Source organism: Panulirus ornatus, chromosome 22 (assembly GCF_036320965.1).
Source record: "Panulirus ornatus isolate Po-2019 chromosome 22, ASM3632096v1, whole genome shotgun sequence".
In the NCBI taxonomy this organism is placed as follows: Eukaryota; Metazoa; Arthropoda; class Malacostraca; order Decapoda; family Palinuridae; genus Panulirus; species Panulirus ornatus.
Genome location: NC_092245.1, coordinates 16,129,620 through 16,147,902, shown reverse-complemented (window position 1 = coordinate 16,147,902; position 18,283 = coordinate 16,129,620). Strand labels below are relative to the sequence as shown.

Genomic DNA, 18,283 nt, shown 5'->3' with positions numbered 1-18,283 from the left:
TCATTCAGAAGCAATCCCGGAAATACATTCAAAAGTTCACTGAATTCATTTTACTCAGTACTGCTTCCATGATTAAGATGAGACTCAAGGTTGTTGAGATTAAACTAACAACACTCATTTGCGAGTCACAACCGCAAGACCAATAAGATTAAACCGCATGAACGGCAACAACGATAAATCCGGTTTGTATAGATTGGAAGAACAAGCATCGACGGCAACAACGATAAATCCGGTTTATATAGATTGGAACAGCAAGCATAAATCAAGGTTACACCGACCGCAGTAACCAATAAATCCTAAACCAAACAATACATCACATTCACAACAACAACACTAAATCCAGGTTATGATATCAGAGGCGGAGTAGAGCGGGGATCATTTCAAGTGCTTAAACCACAATTAAACACTCGATAAATCGTGGAATTAGACACGCAAGGCCGCTCTGACTACGCTGACCAGGTCATGGACCAGTTAGAGATTTTCGGGAGCCATAAATCACGTTGGGGAGTTGGTTGCAACCTTTGCCTTCTTTTTTTTTGTGCTTTTTTTTTTTTTTCTACCACGTATTGAGCGCCAGCTATACATACGGCAGAGGCTCTCTCTCTCTCTCTCTCTCTCTCTCTCTCTCTCTCTCTCTCTCTCTCTCTCTCTCTCTCTCTCTCTCTCCTTCATGTCGGGGGCATCTTAAATGCCATAGGTTTTTTTTTTTCTTGTCTACGTTCCCCCCCTCTCTAATTAAGGGGCGCCAGGGCGCACTGTGTTCTATTTTCTCCCTAAACAAAGGACTCTATCAAAGAAGCAACAGGTGTTCTTCATGCAGATTCGAATGAGGTATGCATGGGTCTGCTCACACTGCAGGAGATAGTTATCTAAGATAACCTAAGAAAAGAAGAGAAGATGCAGTTAGAAATGAAGATAACACGAACACTCGCGTTCCTCACCTTCGTCACAATTCCTCTGAAGAAGAAGAAGAAAAACAAAGATATATATATATATATATATATATATATATATATATATATATATATATATATATATATACATATATATATTCACTTCCCACCGACCTACACAGGGCCAAAGCCTTCACAACACTGCCCAAAGGGATACAAACACGAACTCCAACTGACAGACCCATGTTCGGTTATCTTGTCACTCTGAAGATGTGGTCCATCCCTTAATTAAGTGTTTGGGTGGTTTTTCTTCCGGACGAGGAACAAGACAGGAGGCCCGCCACAAAAAGAATGTACGGACCTATTGTAAGGTGGTGGTGGGGGTGGTGGTGGGGGTGAGGGGTGTGTGTGTGGGGGTAGGCGGGTGGTTCGATCTCCGAGGAAGCCCTTACCTATCTTCTGTGGTCCATTTTCTTTCCATTTACGTCTTCGTTTTGAGAGGAGTCGAGGTAGTCGGTCTGTCTGTCTGTGTGATGTGGGGGTCTCCTTTACGTGCTACCTTTGCGACGATGGGCGTTTACGAGGGAGTGTTTTTCTATTTTACGAAGAGGAAGACGGGAGATGGATGGGCGAAATGCTTGGAAAGTTGGATTATATCGAGGACTGATCGATGAGAAAGAAGCGTGGACCTACGGGTGAGGGAGGAGAGAGAGAGAGAGAGAGAGAGAGAGAGAGAGAGAGAGAGAGAGAGAGAGAGAGAGAGAGAGAGAGAGAGAGAGAGAGAGAGAGAGAGAGAGATCACTCATCCAGGTGAAAAAGAACTCGACCCCTAACATAAAGAGGTGAAAACACACAGACAATCACAAACACACGTACAACATCAAACACACGAAGTCACACAAAATAACTGCAAGGCAGTCACAAAAGACATAAAAAGTAACAGGGATAACAGAAACAGGAACAGACAAGCGCATAAGATAACAGACAGACAACAGCTAAGCACTGAATACAGAAAACAGACAGACACACAGAAGGACAAAAAGACACACAGACAGACGAAAACCACACCAAAAGATATAGGAAACAGACAGATAGAAAGAAACACACACACACACACACACACACACACACACACACACACACACACCACACACACACACACACACACACACACACACACACACGTGGGAGGTGGGGCAGACGGCAGCCAACAGTTTACGGCTCCATAAAAGCCACCACTGACCACTGCCGGATTAAGGTTTTGCGTCACGCTGATCTCTTGCCCTTTGGGGTGAGGGAGGAACACTTTTTCCTCTTTTTTCCTTTTTTCTCCCTTTTTCCTTTTTCTCTTAGTTTTTGCCTTCTTTTTTGTGCGTGTATTATATAAGATGTCTTTTAATTGCCTTTTTTTTCTGAAAGGTCTAATCAAAAGAGCTTTATTTCTTTAGTGTAATCGTTTCTTTATTCTGATTATTGTAATTTGAAAAGCATTTTTTTGTCCACAATGAAACCGTTTATCTTTACGTCTTTCCTGGAGTTGTTTATCATTCACATTCATATCTGCTTCCGTGCCCATCTATATCTGTTTATGGTAACTGATTAATCACTTCTAATTGCAGTTGATGAATTATGTGCGTGTTGCTGCATAGCCTCAGTTGTAAAGTGGACGTTGAATACTTTACTGGCTGGAATCTATATATTTCTAGGGTCATTCCATTTTCTGAATAAACACTTGGATCTCAGGTGATAGAATCTGATATTTCTTTCGTCTGTATTAGGTAATAGGTTTCGGTGCTCCTTGGTACATATGATATTCAGGGGCTAACTCACTCTTCCCGAGTTTCTTATGCATCTCTGTTCCTCATTTCCCTTTCAAAATGAGTGAGAGAGATCTCGATCGATTCCCATTTCTTTTCCTCCTACAATAGGTAAAAAAGTTCATCTATTTCTCTTATAGCCATAGTGACGATCCTTCTTACTTAGAGAAAGAAATCTTTAGTCTTTTCTCCTTAGCTAAAAGAATATTTAGCCTTTTTCCTCATATATATATATATATATATATATATATATATATATATATATATATATATATATATATATATATATATATATATATATATATAAATGGGAGATATATTCAGTCTTTCTTTCCTGTACCTTTAATATCAATCTTCTCTCAATTGCCTCTTTGAGAAAACGACCATTGTGTTCGTCGTATACATGCGTATGGCACGGTACTCTGCAGAGAACAGATAAAAAAAAAGAATGCTTTGTAGACACAAAGATGTGAGAACTCCTACTGAAAGATATGAAGTGACGAAAAGGCAAGGGTTCCTGACGATCGTAAGGAAGGTCTAAGGAAAGAGAGAGAGAGAGGAAGAGGACAAAAGATGAGGAGTTTTACTCACCGAACTGACTTCTCATCCATGGATAAAGGGGGGAGGGGAGGGCCGAGGTGGCGTTCTGTTGCTGTTGTGGTTGCTGCTGTGTGGGCCAACCTTGGTGTTCCTGCGCTGCCATATGCAGCGAGGTATCTTGGGGCGGCCCTCCGTTCGGGTCCATGCCTGGGGGCTGCTGCTGTGGCTGCTGCTGTTGCTGTGGCTGCTGGGGTTGCTGTGGTGGCCCCTGACCCGCCATCTTGCAGGAGGGGTACTGCTGCACGGGCGGGGAGGCCTGTTGACCCATGCAGGTAGGCGCGGCAGGCGAGGGGTCGCGGTAGTCGTGGGCGTCATGCGGCTGCATGCCGTGCGGAGTGTGTGGGTGCTGGGGTGTCTGCGCGTTGTAGTAGCTGTTCATGAGTCTGTCGTAGGGTGGGTAGCGCGGGTAGCCTTGCTGGTAGTAAGGGTGCGTCGGGGGCATTCGGGGATCGTACTCCTGGGCGCAGTGGTGCCCGCCGCCGCCGCCTCCGCCTCCGCCTCCACCTTGGCCGCCCTGCGCGCCCGGGTAGTCCTCGGGCGGGTGAGGCGGCCGGTAGTCCGGGTAGGCGTTGTAATAGGACGACATGTGGGACATGTCTGGGGCGGGCGGGTAGGCCGCCAAGGGGGCCGAGTTGGCAGCCACGGTGCTCTGTTGAGGGGGGGCGTCAGGCAGCCCGCCGGCCAGCTCGCAACCAACCTGAAGCAGAGAAGGACGACGTGAGACTATAGCATGACACTCAGTAGGCTAGGGAATATACTAGATCTAAGTTAAGCCAGAGAATATCCTAAAAACTTTAGATAAGCCAGGGCATATCCTGGAACCTCAAGATAAGCCAGGGCATATCCTAGAACCTGAGATAAGCCAGGGCATATCCTAGAACCTCAAGATAAGCCAGGGAATATCCTAAGACTTAAGATACACGCTAGATCATATCCTACATATGGACTAGGGAAAGTCTCAGACCTAAATAGGCTAGGGCATATCATGGATGATATCCTAACTACTTATATCCTACAGAATTCATGGAATGAAATCGACGTTATGTAGAGATACGTTAGATTCAGGGTATGATGTGTACTACAGTTGTTTATCCTACTCTATTCATACTGTATCCTTCTTAACACATGATTCACCACTATATGCTATTGCACAACATCTTGTTAGGTATGGAAGTGGAAAGTGGTACAGACCTGAACATATCTCTAAAGTGAGATATGGGTAATAACCAACTATATACAGCATTAAAAGCTAACACAGACTTTTCTCATGTCTTATTGTGAATTCTTGCACCACATCCCACCTCCACTACCGCAGCTACACACCACAGCATGCCCTTCAGTGTGTATCACAACGAATAACATGACATAACATACGATGCAAGACGCATTCCATGAAATATCATGATTTCCGTAAATTACGAGAAAAACGGCCATATGTATGAGCATGTGTAAAGCACGAGTCACCAGAGTCTTATTCTTTTTCGTGAGTGAATAAGTTTTTCGTGTATTTATCACTTTTTTTTCGTGAGTGAATAAGTTTTTCGTGTATTTATCACTTTTTTTTCGTGAGTGAATAAGTTTTTCGTGTATTTATCACTTTCTTTCGTGAGTGAATAAGTTTTTCGTGTATTTATCACTTTCGTGTCATTGTGCAGTTCAGGTGGCGTCTCATCATGGGCATTTCTTGGTATTTCTTGGTGCAAATACAACTGATTCACTTTTTGAGAAAGATGAGAGAATCAGAGGGGTGAAAAAAGAAGATTCATAGGAGTTGGAAGAAGAGGGATGATAGAGCGAAGGTGGGTGAAGGAGGTAAAGTAGAACAGGAGGAACGAAGTTAGGGATGATTGGAAGGATTAGAAGATGAAGAAGAGGGAATAAAGGAATGAATAAGGAGGAGGAAGGATGGAGAGGAGGAGTTGATTAGGAATATGTAATGAGTCTGAAGGGACAGACGAGAGCAAGACCTCAGTGAGAATGAAGACGGGATGAAAGAAGAAGACATAGAGATGAAGGAGAGAGTATGGAGAGGATAGGGGGCAAAGTGAAGGTTGGTGAGGGGGAGGTGAGGAGGAGTGGGAGGGGGAAATGCCATCTGTAGTCTGAGCCATTAAGTTTAGGTCCTGAACGCATCTGTTGAAGGTCACATCAGGGATTGCGGCATGTAGGGGTAGAGGTAAAGGGTGGGAGGAGGAGGAGGGTTGAGGTCGGGGGTTGGGTTGATTCACTGGCGCACGCAAGGAGGAGTGGTGGTGGTGGTGGTGAGGGGAAGGGGGGAACCTTTTTTTTTCATTTACGGGGACGCAAGCACACGCGCGTGTGGTAGGGGAAGAGGGGGCTTGCCACGTGCCCCAGCTCAACAAAATGTTATCGAAGGGTATTAATTTTTCACAAGAACCCCAAAGGGTATCAAAGAGACGGGGGAGAGGTCAAAGGGGTCCTGTCGTTAATCAGGAACACCCTTCTCCCCCCTCGCTCAACCTTGCCTTTATGCTGTGTCCCACTCTGTATTCAAGCTAGTCTAGAATATTTGGGAATATTCTTTTTTCATGCAGAGTAGTCTCATTTGCATATTCAAACATGAGCATAAGGCACACACGTCCGCTTTCACTGGTACAGGACATTAGAGGCATAATGACGCACGGACATTTGCCAACATACTCAAAAAACAAATAACCACACACACACACACACACACACACACACACACACACACACACGCATACATACGCAGCCATAAATTCATTCTTTTATCTTATGTGAAGCTCACACGCGACAGTGTTAATCTACCACTAACAGAAATCCATAAGCTAAACATATATCGGGTATCAGAAAGGTTACAATAGTGGTATTAATATCCTCACGTCTTAACCATAGAAACTATTCTGATCAAAACCAAAGCAAGTTGCCTTCAGGCTAGAGTGATGAATCACTTCATAGGCTGTAATTCTATATGACGAAGCATCCACGTCAAAAGACAAAACATGAAGTAATCTACGACTGAAGTCTACTTATTGTGGTTGAACAGTTACCCCCACATCTCATTTTCTATTGAAACACTCTTGAAACCCATCGTATGCTGTTTGATCTTACTTCCTAAGGTTCATTCATCGTATGATCTGAACCTTATTTCCTATACTTGGGTTCAGTGGTTCGTTTCGTTCAAATCTACCGAACTTGGGTTCAGAGGTTCATTTCAGAGCTTCATGACTGTTTCAGCGCTTGGGGTTAAAATCTGAAGCAGGTGAAGTTGTCGACTGTATCAAGTAGATTTCAGCTCATAATTCTAATGCTCATTCAGGTGTCCGATCACACAGGAGTATGTGAGGCTAATATCACATAGATCAATTACTGCTTGAGGCTTTTTGCATTCTTAAGCTCGATTACGTTCGAGATTAATCTCATTAGGGTGACAATTATATGTGAGTTTCATAATCTAGTCTCATTGTATTTAGATTCAATTATCTATGATTTTAATCTCATTTGTGCTTTTTCTTTTCTCTACCTCAATATCAAACGGGCCACACTGTACTTAGAGTTCATCTTTTTTTTATTTCGAGAATATCCTCAGCTGATCACAGCGTAACACATTTTCACGTGTTTCCTTGAGCTGAGGATCTGTCTTATTGGAATCTAGTCTCATTCAACCTTGATCCTAAAAACTATTCTTACGAGTTCAAGATAAAATGAGGTTTTGATGCCTTGACAGTGTGACCTTCCTTTCAAAGCTAACCTCACTTTAGCTCATTGAAACCCAAGGGTCGTTGCCTATGACAACTAGGCTCGCTTAGCTCGAGATAGTTAGGTTGGTTGGTAACGTAGCCCAAACCTCACCCATAATTGGTTAGCCATTTCATTATTGATTAGGCAACTGTAGGCTGACACACTCAATTTTTCATAAGAGATGGGGAGAGGGGGGGATAGAATAAAATGTGGTGAAATAGATGTACGGGGAAAGAAGGACAAAAAGGGAAGAAAGGGGCAGGGGAAAGAAAAGGCGTGGAGGAATAGGGTAAATACGTTTTGGCAAAAGGAAAAGGGACTGATGTTCACGGATGTTGCTGAATCAGTGGATATATGCCGATGAGAATGGAAATGTGGGTTCAAATGCATTACCAAAGACAAGATTTGCATGCAAAAAGGTATATACATATATATATATATATATATATATATATATATATATATATATATATATATATATATATATATATATATATATATATATAACTGTACACACAAACTTGACCAAGCGTCAAGACCTTTCAATCGCAGGTCAAAGCCAGGGGGGATACGCCCATACGCAGGGGCGGATGCCATAAATAAAATCCAAAATAGGGCGTAGAACGGAAGGGTTCAGTACGGTGGACACCAATTACCTGGTGTACACACTCGCCTCTCTGTCCCACCTTCCTTCCCATGTACTCCCATCTTCCATACCTCACCCCCTTTTACATCAGCCCCTTCCTTCATTCTATTCCATCCTTCCTTCCTGCAATGACTACCTTATACTAAGCTCCATTCCTACTGGGCGTACACACAGATTCCTCCCTTCCTACTCCTCCTTCCATCTCCACCTCCTACCGTTCCTCCCTCCCAACTCATCATTCTACTGAGCCAATTTATCTATCTTTTCTTGTATTACATTTTCTTTCCTGCAAAATTCCTTATCTATCTCCACCCCCTCCCTTTTGCTTCCCTCCTTTCAGATACCAATTCCCGTCTTCTATGACTATATCTTTCCTCTCTTTTCTTCTCCACTGTCATCGGATCCTCACTTACCTACTTTACGTTTTTCCTCAAGAAAAACAAAGTTTAAACTCCATGCTTCCTCGCCAACAATCCTTAAAGTCATATTCCATCCTATATATCATGTCAATCTCCTCTCCTTTCTATTTCTCTATATTTCCTTTCATCTGCCCCTCTTTCCTTTACTCTTCTCTTCTCCCTCACTATCCTTCTGCTTTTTTGCGCCATGAGCCTGCGTGACGGGATCAAGCCGTGGGAGAGCTACAGAGGAATTCGTAACTGACTCGAGGTTATGTATATGAATATGTGTGTGGGTCCACAGAGCTCTCATGCGACACCAAAGCTTCGATCCATTGCATGACACTGTAGATTATCAGCTACGGATATCACTCACACACACACACACACACACACACACACACACACACACATACAACAGACAGACAGCAGCCACAACTACTTTATGCACACGAAAAATTACTTCTAATCGCAATGATCCATTAGTGTTTAATCTGGTTAGTGACACTATCACACGGTGAAAATATTTAATTTACTTTAAAAGAAAATGAAAATAAGGTCACAAACCATTTAAATGGCCGATGGAGATGCTCTCCAAAAGACAGCAGGGTAATGTACGTTCTCTTCGGGGCGTAACAGTCGCTTCTTTTGAATGCTATTATGGGATACTTCTCCCCTTCCTTTCGCCACAAGCACCACTCTAACCACCACTACCACCACTGCCGCCACTAACTACTCAGCTGGAGACGGACGATCGCTCACTACACCACCACTACACACAGACCCAACTAACCACTAACGGGGGCCCACTCAAACACGTGGGTCGTGGCTAAGGAATCAGTTTTCTATGAGACACCCCAAGTTGCAAGGGGGAGAGAGAGAGCACCACCACGCTACCACACAGAGGGTCTAACTCTGCTCCTCTTCCAGTGACACTTATCTATCGACACTTCTCTCCCTCCCTAAGTGGCACCCATCTATTGGCACTCTCTTACCAGGGCCGTTCTATTGTCTGTCGACAACACTCACTACCCAAGTGGCCTTCGCGTGTTGACACTGACCCTCGCCAGGTGGCTTTGCGATCTGTTAACGGCACTTCCGCCAGGTGACACTGTCCAGGTGTAGGTAGGGACGTCAGTGTCGCTCAAAACCCTCACGCATACGACACGAGGAGAGAAAGAGAGGGAGGGAGGGAGGGCAAAGTCGGAAGAACTGGTCGCTCTGATTGGCTTGCGGTCAACGCGTGACTGGCGGCAAGGGACGCGCGTGCAGAACCAAAACAAGAACACGTACTCCAGCACGTTGCTAGTACGGGAGAGGGGTGAGGGGTAGGGAAGGGGAAGAGAGAGGGCTACGGACCCTCCGGGGGCAAAAGGGGCTGGGGGGTGGGTGGGAGAGGAGGATTTAGCGCTATGGGGGAGTGGGAAGGGCAGTGGAGGGAGGGAGGGAGAGAATGAGGCCTCTATCACACATACACACACAGACACTAGAAGGATATACATACGTCACGTATCATCTTCCATCAAAACGTAAGGACAAGTTTGGCTGTCAAGTGGTTAACGAAAGGTTCGAAACCAGCAACAGCCGAAGAGGTAAGCTATGACGAAGAAACGGCAAAATAATACTGAAGAACTGAATCATTGTAGGCTGAATAATATTCCCTGGAGGCATACGGCAGTCCCATGTCATCATCTCGTCAGCCAATCAGAGACTCCCGTTGGGATACGTCACGTGGCATGGCGTGTACGAAGGGCATCATTTCTCTCTCTCTCTCTCTCTCTCTCTCTCTCTCTCTCTCTCTCTCTCTCTCTCTCTCTCTCTCTCTTTCCTGACATCACGTGTTTCCATAGAATAAACCGACACCAGTACTACCCCCTCCCCCCAACCATCGATGAGCAACTGGGGCGGAAAAAATCTAAACACACACACACACACACACACACACACGTTCGTCTTGCATAACGGCCAGTGACTTTAGGCCCTCGTCTTGCCAATTGCTTAAGGGTCGAGTTCCTAAAGGTTAGCTGAGGCGTCATTTGGCCCTGCTCGTTGCGTGTCTACCACAGGCAGAGGAGGCGTGCACTCCAGGCAGGGGAGGCGTGTACCCCAGGCAGGGGAGGCGTGTATTCTCAGGCAGGGGAGGCGTGTATCCCAGGCAGGGGAGGCGTGTACCCCAGGCAGGGGAGGCGTATACCCAGGCAGGGGAGGCGTGTACCTCAAGCAGTGGAGGCGTGTATTCCCAGGCAGGGGAGGCTTGTACCCCAGGAAGGGGAGGGTGTATTCCCAGGCAGGGGAGGCTTGTACCCCAGGAAGGAGAGGGTGTATTCCCAGGCAGGGGAGGCGTGTACCCAAGGCAAGGGGGGGAGGCGTGTATTCCCAGGAAGGGGGGAGGTTGGTTTTGTGTATGGCACAATTGAGGCGGTAGTTCTGTCCTCTGTAATCTGTTCTTTATCATCCATTGTAGTCTGAGTTGCCCCCTTTTTTTATATAAAGCCGTCCCTTCGCCTTCTACAATTTCCCCTTTTGTTGTACTATTTAATCTACCCTCAACCGTTTGTACTATTTTTTTAAGTCTTTTTTTTAACAAATGTCTCCAAGCGTTGAATTAGCTGTTTCTACATTTTTTTTCTTTCTCTTCTTTTGACATTTCATTCTACAGTGATATCATCACGGTTGGGAGTTGCGAGTTATTTCCATTGTGTGTGTGTGTGTGTGTGTGTGTGAGAGAGAGAGAGAGAGAGAGAGAGAGAGAGAGAGAGAGAGAGAGAGAGAGAGAGAGAGAGAGAGAGAGGACAATCACGCCCTCCATAAATCAAGAAAGAAATATATACAAATTCGAAAATCTCACCGTCCACAAAAAAGGAACATACACACACACACACACACACACACACACACACACACAACTACGGACACACACCCGACCACAAAAAATGATTTCGGTTAGCAGGCCAGTTAGCTGCGGTTTGGGGAGTGGTCAAGGTTCTGTGATGAAGTTTTTAACATTCGAGGGAACGGGAGGCCTAATGAACCCACTGGTTCCTCCACAAGCCAGTGCGAGAGTAAGAACCCACCCCCATCACATCCTCCTGGACGAAGGAGACATAGAAAACGATCGGCACTTAATTCATCGCAGTGAGAAATATTCTCACCATATGCAAATGAGAACAGAGAAATAAATATCATTGTGATTTCCACTGATATCGTGAGGTATGATGCATTTTCCTTAGGCCTACAGTATGAATCTACATCTAGGTGCTGTATTGTACTAACTGGATCCTTGCTTCAGTTCTTATTGAAACACTTACCAGACTTAAAGCAATCTCGTGCAGTTTCATAAGTCTTAAATTAATCTTTTTTTTATTATTTTCTTTCTCACAAAAGTTTCGTCTCCCACTTGCTTAACTTATTTCACAACGACACGAAACAAAAGAGGTTTCACAGTTCACTCTTGATTCATCGGTTCCAAATGTCAACAAACTTAATGAATCCTTTCGAGTCAACTGTTTCAATCCAACGTGGAAACGTGACTCATATCTAACACTCGATTAGAGACATATATATCTATATCTTTCCCTCCCTCCTCCTCATGGGCGAGGGTGCTGCACGTCCTCCTTTGAAAGTCGTTCGGGACACTGGATGAAGCCAACTGTAGTGGTCACAACGGGGGACGATTCTTTTATTCCCCGTCCCTCCACGTCAGCATGGTCGCCGGCCATCGGGGTTTCGGACCGTTCGGGTTTGCGCGGGCTCTTTTGCCTCGCCCACTATTGCCAATCATTCGTGAATCACGCACGTTACCATCCGGGTCAATGAGGCATCCCATATTTTAACTGATATATATCCCATATTTAACATCGTATAATCAGAAGAGATGGAGTTGAAGGTTAGTGGGTCTGTTAGCCATCACCATTCATCGCGACTCATTTCTCCGGTGCACAGACTTAAAAAAGAAAAATATGCTTTGTCAGTCGCTCCGATCTGGCATCAGTGCCTCCGGCCAAAGAGAAGGGGGATGACGCATGGGGAGTTTTACTCGTGGACGCCCCTCCGGAAAAGAAAAAAAAAAAAAAAAAGACGTTAATCCACGAAGACTCGGGAACCCCACGAAGACAATACACACGATATTCATCTCGTGATTGGTCGAGTTCAGCTGACGGACAGCCTCCTCCTGTCTGTCGAACGAAGAGGACGAGAGCTTTTCGCCAGAATTTTGCAAGTGAAACGAAATGGTCTTGTGGACATGTGAAGGTCAGCAAGGGAAACACGTGTTGGTTATACGAGATACCTTATCCTCTCCTCTTTATCTGTCTACAGTGTTCTTCCCTTGTCCACATATTTTCGTTTATTCTTTCCTACACTTTCCTCTCCTTTATCGTTTGTTTCCCTCAATTTATAATCCGGCTTTTCTTTCTAGTCCATTCCCTTTCTTCTATCCTTGTGTCTACTTCCTCCTCCTCCTCTTCTCTCTCCTCCTCATCTCCATCTCACTTTCTCTTCTTTCTCCTCCTTATCCTTCACTATCTTGCCTCCATCTATATGTTGTAGACATCTTGGGTACTATTACTGTCCTCCAGCAGTAGATAACCTCTCATAGACCATCTTCCTCCACTTCTGCCTCCTCTTCCTCATCCTCCTCCCTTCCCTCCTTCCCCTCTTCCTCCTCTTCCTCCCTGTAGCAGAAGATAACTTCCTCATAGACCATCTTCCTCTTCTTCTGCCTCCTCTTTCTCATCCTCCTCCCTTCCCTTTTTCCCCTCTTCCTCTTCCTCCCTGTAGCAGATGATAACTCCTCATAGACCATCTTCCTCTTCTTCTGCCTCCTCTTCCTCATCCTCCTCCCTTCCCTCCTTCTCCTCTTCCTCCCTCAGCTCTCCCCCAGTGGGCGTGAGAAGCCGCTATCTGACTGCTGCCCGCGGCCATTTGCGTCAACTACGTCACCATCGTTATCGTAAGTCCCCGTCCAGGGTGTCGCGTGCGTAGGGGAAGGGGGAGGGGAAAGGGGGGAATAAGGGGAAGGGGGGATAAAGTGGCAGACGAGAGAGGGAAGGGGAGAGGGAAGGGAGGAAGGAAGGGAGGGGTAGAGAGGGAGGGAAGCGTCAAAGGGCAACACGCGCAGGCGATATGTCTGATTAGCAGGGGGGAGGGTAGGAGGGGGGGGGATAAATGAGAGAGAGAGAGAGAGAGAGAGAGAGAGAGAGAGAGAGAGAGAGAGAGAGAGAGAGAGAGAGAGAGAGAGAGAGAGAGAGAGAGAGAGAGAGAGAGAGAGACATTATGGGTCATCATTGTGGCAATGAGGTAAGGGTGTGAAAAACGCTTCGTCTAGGAATGAAACATTAAGTTCATTAAAGTTACAAGACTCAATTTTGAAATCTAGACATCGTTGTGTGGGTGTTTGTGTGAGTGTGTGTGTGTGTGTGTGTGTGTGTGTGTGTGTGTGTGTGTGTGTGTGTGTGTGTGTGTGTGTGGTAACAGAACAGCATAATCTTATTTGCAAAAAGATAATGCAAAGAGAATTCCACACGTGATAAATATTTCAAAAGACTTTCGAAAGATCCAAAATTCACACAGATCAATTAAGCTCCCTGACAACTCTGTTCCGAAAGAGAGAGAGAGAGAGAGAGAGAGAGAGAGAGAGAGAGAGAGAGAGAGAGAGAGAGAGAGAGAGAGAGAGAGAGAGAGAGAGAGGGAGAGAGAGAGATGAAGAAAATAATCAATGACTGTCAAACGGAGTGAGAGGGAGGGAGAGAGGGAGGGATAGAGAGAGGGGGAGATATGGCAAGGCTCTGAAGGATGATGGATGTCAGGAGGGAGATAGATTGAGAGCTTCTCAAAACTTAAGAGAGAAATTCTTTTTTTGGAAATACCAATATTTACGAATGAGGCTACAGGGGGAGACGGCTCCAGATGATACAGTAAGTGAGGATATTCCCTCTAAAGCTCAATCCTCTGTTCTTAACGCTATCTCGCTGACGCGGGAAATGGCGAATATATATATATATATATATATATATATATATATATATATATATATATATATATATATATATATATATATAAGGAGATGACATCAACAGTAAGAGATACAGAAGGAATTTTTTTTCCTTTTCCGTAATTCATTTTCCTCTATTTTCTTTTTCTTTTCTTTTTTGTCTTATATGATGAAAATCACAGATGTAATCTAATACTTGACATTAATTCTGATCGAGCGGTATCTTATTGTAACGGCGGTGGGGAAATCATTCTAAATAGACATGCAAATCACAGACAGCTGCAGACAACAGAGAAAAATCTAAAATGAAAATGTAATATAAGTTTCAACCCTTTAGAGATTTTTTTCCTGGAAGAATTTTCTTGATCCCAAACTTCCCATTTTTTTTCCTTTCATTTCTACCTCGTCCTCAATACCTGAATGAAAAGAATAGATTTAATTTGAGCAATTAAAGAAAGAATTGATCCACAACTCAATCTATGTTCTATGATGTGTCTCTGCTTCTAAACGGAACGAAACGAAGCAAAATGAGATCATATTAATTTTTCTCCTACGACTCGAGAGATCCTATTTCCCTGCTCCTCCTCCTCCTCAAGAAGTACTTTTCGCCTCCTAATCAAGAATTCCTCTTTGTCCTCTGAAGAAAACCTCCTCGTCCTTCTATTCTGGAGGTACTTGCACGTCTGTTCAAAAGAAAGGCTGTTCTTTTCTTTCCCTTCAAGAAGACTTCTAAGCTCTTTGGTAAGCAGTCCTTTTTTTTCCTCCTCCTTTCCCTGCTTTCTCAAAAAGTTCTCTCTCGCTCTCTTTCTCAAGGAATTCTCTCCGTCCTCCTTCACGCTCTTTAATGCGCCTCTCCTTCCCTCCTACTTGGACACATCTTCTCTCATCCTCCTTCCTCTGTTTCAAATCTCCATTACCTTCCTCCCTTGGCCACAACCTTCATTCCTTATCCCCTTTGCTCTCCAGCCTCCTCGTTATATTCTCTCCATCTCCCTCCTTTCTTACCGTTCTTTCTCCTTTCCGTTGCTCCTCTCCTACACATATACCCCCTCAGGACATCCTCCCACGACCGCCATCACCTCCTACACTTCGGAAATGCTCCCGTCTCGACTACCTGAGGGGGAGACCTGGCAGAGCGGGTCGCTGAAGCCATCTCTCGCCCCAACACACTGCCGGGGCCATTCGTATGCTAATGGTTTAATCGTGTAAATATTATCTGGCCAATTACGTCAATTACTTTAAGAGGGAGACCTGATGAGCCGTTGTTCAGGCCCACTCTGGTGTCAGGTTTTGCCTGTAGTTAGCATAAAGATGTGGAGATTATGAGCTCATGGGATGGCATAAGAATCGTGGTTTTTGAATTTGTGGTCGATTCTTTTTATCTCTCTCTTTTATTATAGGGAGAGAAGGGCTGTGTGTGTGTGTGTGTGTGTGTGTGTGTGTGTGTGTGTGTGTGTGTGTATGTGTGTGTGTGTGTGTGTGTGTGTGTGTGTGTGTGTGTGTGTGTGTGTGTGTGTGTGTGTGTGTGTGCTTATATATTGTGATCACTATTTGTGTGTTACGAGGCAACAGTGTACTGACCTACCCTGATACTCTAACTTACCAAGATACCATGAATTACCCTGACATTTTTGTGGTTGTTTCAGTCCTCCATATATATATTCCCAAGTAGAGAGGGAGTATATGTAGATATCATATATATATATATATATATATATATATATATATATATATATATATATATATATATATCATCCCTGGGGATAGGGGACAAAGAATACTTCCCACGTATTCCCTGCGTGTCGTAAAAGGCGACTAAAAGGGGAGGGAGCGGGGGGCTGGAAATCCTCCCCTCTCGTTTTTTTTTTTTTTTTTTTTTTTTTTTTTTTTTTTAATTTTCCAAAAGAAGGAACAGAGAATTGGGCCAGGTGAGGGTATTCCCTCAAAGGCCCAGTCCTCTGTTCTTAACGCTACCTCGCTAATGCGGGAAATGGCGAACAGTTTGAAAAAAGAAAGAAAAGAATATATATATATATATATATATATATATATATATATATATATATATATATATAAATTTTCAAAGTTATTTCACTGTATGGAACACACTTTGTATGATCAAAATCCATAAGATGAGATAGCAAGTACCCTTAGTACTGGAAAGTCCCTTATCAGTACAAAGAAAAACTTTCTCAGTGCCTAATAGATTCTCTACAAAGCATCTAAAACCTTAGAAACCAATGAATTAGAAAAAAGAAATGAAAAAAATAGAAAAACTTGCCCTTCAGTCCTATTTTTCTGTCGACTTCTCTCGAAAACTTTCCCCAAAAAACAAAGCACAGATAATCCCCATCCTACCCGTGGGTCTTACGCAAATCCCCCTAAATCTATTCTAAAGTACCCAATAATTTCCCTAACTTTCAGCGCCAAAATCTTTACACTGTGCTGGAATAGAGGCTGATGTCTTCTTTTCTGTTCCATTAGAGCAAAGTTTCGCAAAAAGGAATAATATAGTATTCAATATTAACTAGATATTATAGATTTATAGAAGTCTGTTTTGTATACCTCCCTCGACCCCATACCCTGAGCCAGATGGATATAAACGTCAACTTACCCTAAACCCTAACTTTCCGCCCCCACAGGCGGCCATCTTGCCCCCAACAGAGCCTCAATGACTGATGCAATTTATCTTATTTGAAAGCCCCAATTGTCGCACGCAGCTCAACCACAGGGCGACCAACAAACCCCCTGTCGGCCAACTCAATATCCGTAACACCCCTAAGCCCAACCTTTGACCCCTTACGACCCACCCTATTTCCTAATTCAACCCCCTACCTCCATGCCTTCCAAATCCTGTCCTTGAATGCATTTCCACAAGATCTAATACACCACTTAGTATTGTCGCTCAAAGAGAACAGAGTCAAAACCTTTCGTCGGAAAAACGTTTTAGGAATACCATTGCGTCTGGGTTAAACCCTGAGTGAGATAAAACAAAAGGTAATTATAGATCTTTGTGCGATTGGATTCCTCCTGCAAGTGGATTGAGCAAGAATTCAACATCAGCGAGGCTCTATCATCCTTAGTGAGCCGAAAGGGAGAACCGGCTTGTCACAGCCCTTCTCGTTCCAAAAGGAGTCCATCATTTCCCTGCTCCTGCGTGGAGTTCCATCCTCGAGGTTACTTTAGGTCCATAAAAGGGGATCCCGAGGTTGTAAAATGATAATCCTTTACCACCTTCCTGACAAAACATGTCGAGTTCGAGTTAGTTGTATAGCTTTCTTTGCGTCCTTCGCCTAGCTCCCTCCTCTATTGCTTCTCATCTCTACTACACCACCTTCTACTACTATACCTGATATGTAACTGAGGAATTCTGTTTGGAAATTTGATGTAGACATACAGTAACCAGTATTTACACCATTACAGACATGCACTCAGTCCATTAAAGTTTACAAGGTAAACTTTCTTCCATATCTTCTTGAACAAGACACATACAGCTCACCTGGTTCCATCCATTGCTAATCTATGATAATAGCAAACCATATATTTCCCACTGATTCTCAGTCTTCAAGATTAAATTTCTAGGACGAGGCATTTCTTAATCAAGAATTTCCGTAGTGCTCCTCAGACACGTCCTGGCATCCTAAGCTCTTCCAGAGCTTCGTCAGCAGGATACGAGCAGCAGCAGCAGCTAACTGTACTCAGAACAGCACCCCTCCTTTCCCCCTTACCCCCATGGCTGCCCACACTCTCCTCATATGGGGCCACCAACCCCGCCAAATAACAATAACTTGGAGTAAAGAGGCAAATATTGACACAAGAGAGACCCCTAAATGAACTTCTGCTCCCTAGTGAGACATTTGGAGCGACAATAACACCTAGCACAGAGTGGCCCATGATACAGAGGGTTGCTCTTCTCGCCACCAGTATATGTCTTCGTGTCGACAAACTATTCGAAAACCTCTGTGTTTTTGGGTTTTTTATTACCCTCTTCTCCCCAGGATTGTTAGGCGATAATATGTAAGACTTAATAAGTATATCAGGAATAGTTATCATACCACGTACGAGAAAAATGAAAGGGAAAGAACAGCGAACGATTTCTGCTCCAGTTTAGGTTCTACTTTAAGTTGGGTTTTATACCTTCTCTTGATTTCCAAAATATCACTTAATTCCATATTCGTCATGGTCTAGCTGCCTCCCCCTCTCTCAGTCTTTAT

General features: G+C 44.2%; 1 protein-coding gene across 16 annotated transcripts in view; it reads right to left on the bottom strand.

The window, feature by feature from the left end:
* The window catches only part of LOC139756572 (homeotic protein ultrabithorax-like), an 821,256-nt gene that overhangs the window by 61,503 nt on the left and 741,470 nt on the right, over nt 1–18,283 (bottom strand). For 10 of the 16 annotated variants that reach the window (XM_071676191.1, XM_071676185.1, XM_071676184.1 and 7 more), the window contains one exon: nt 3,302–4,007. In XM_071676191.1, coding sequence (XP_071532292.1) covers nt 3,302–4,007 — 706 coding nt within the window. Of the gene's footprint in view, nt 1–3,301; nt 4,008–8,644; nt 8,955–18,283 lie in introns of those variants that run through there. The other 6 variants (XM_071676181.1, XM_071676189.1, XM_071676194.1 and 3 more) reach the window with 3 other exon arrangements.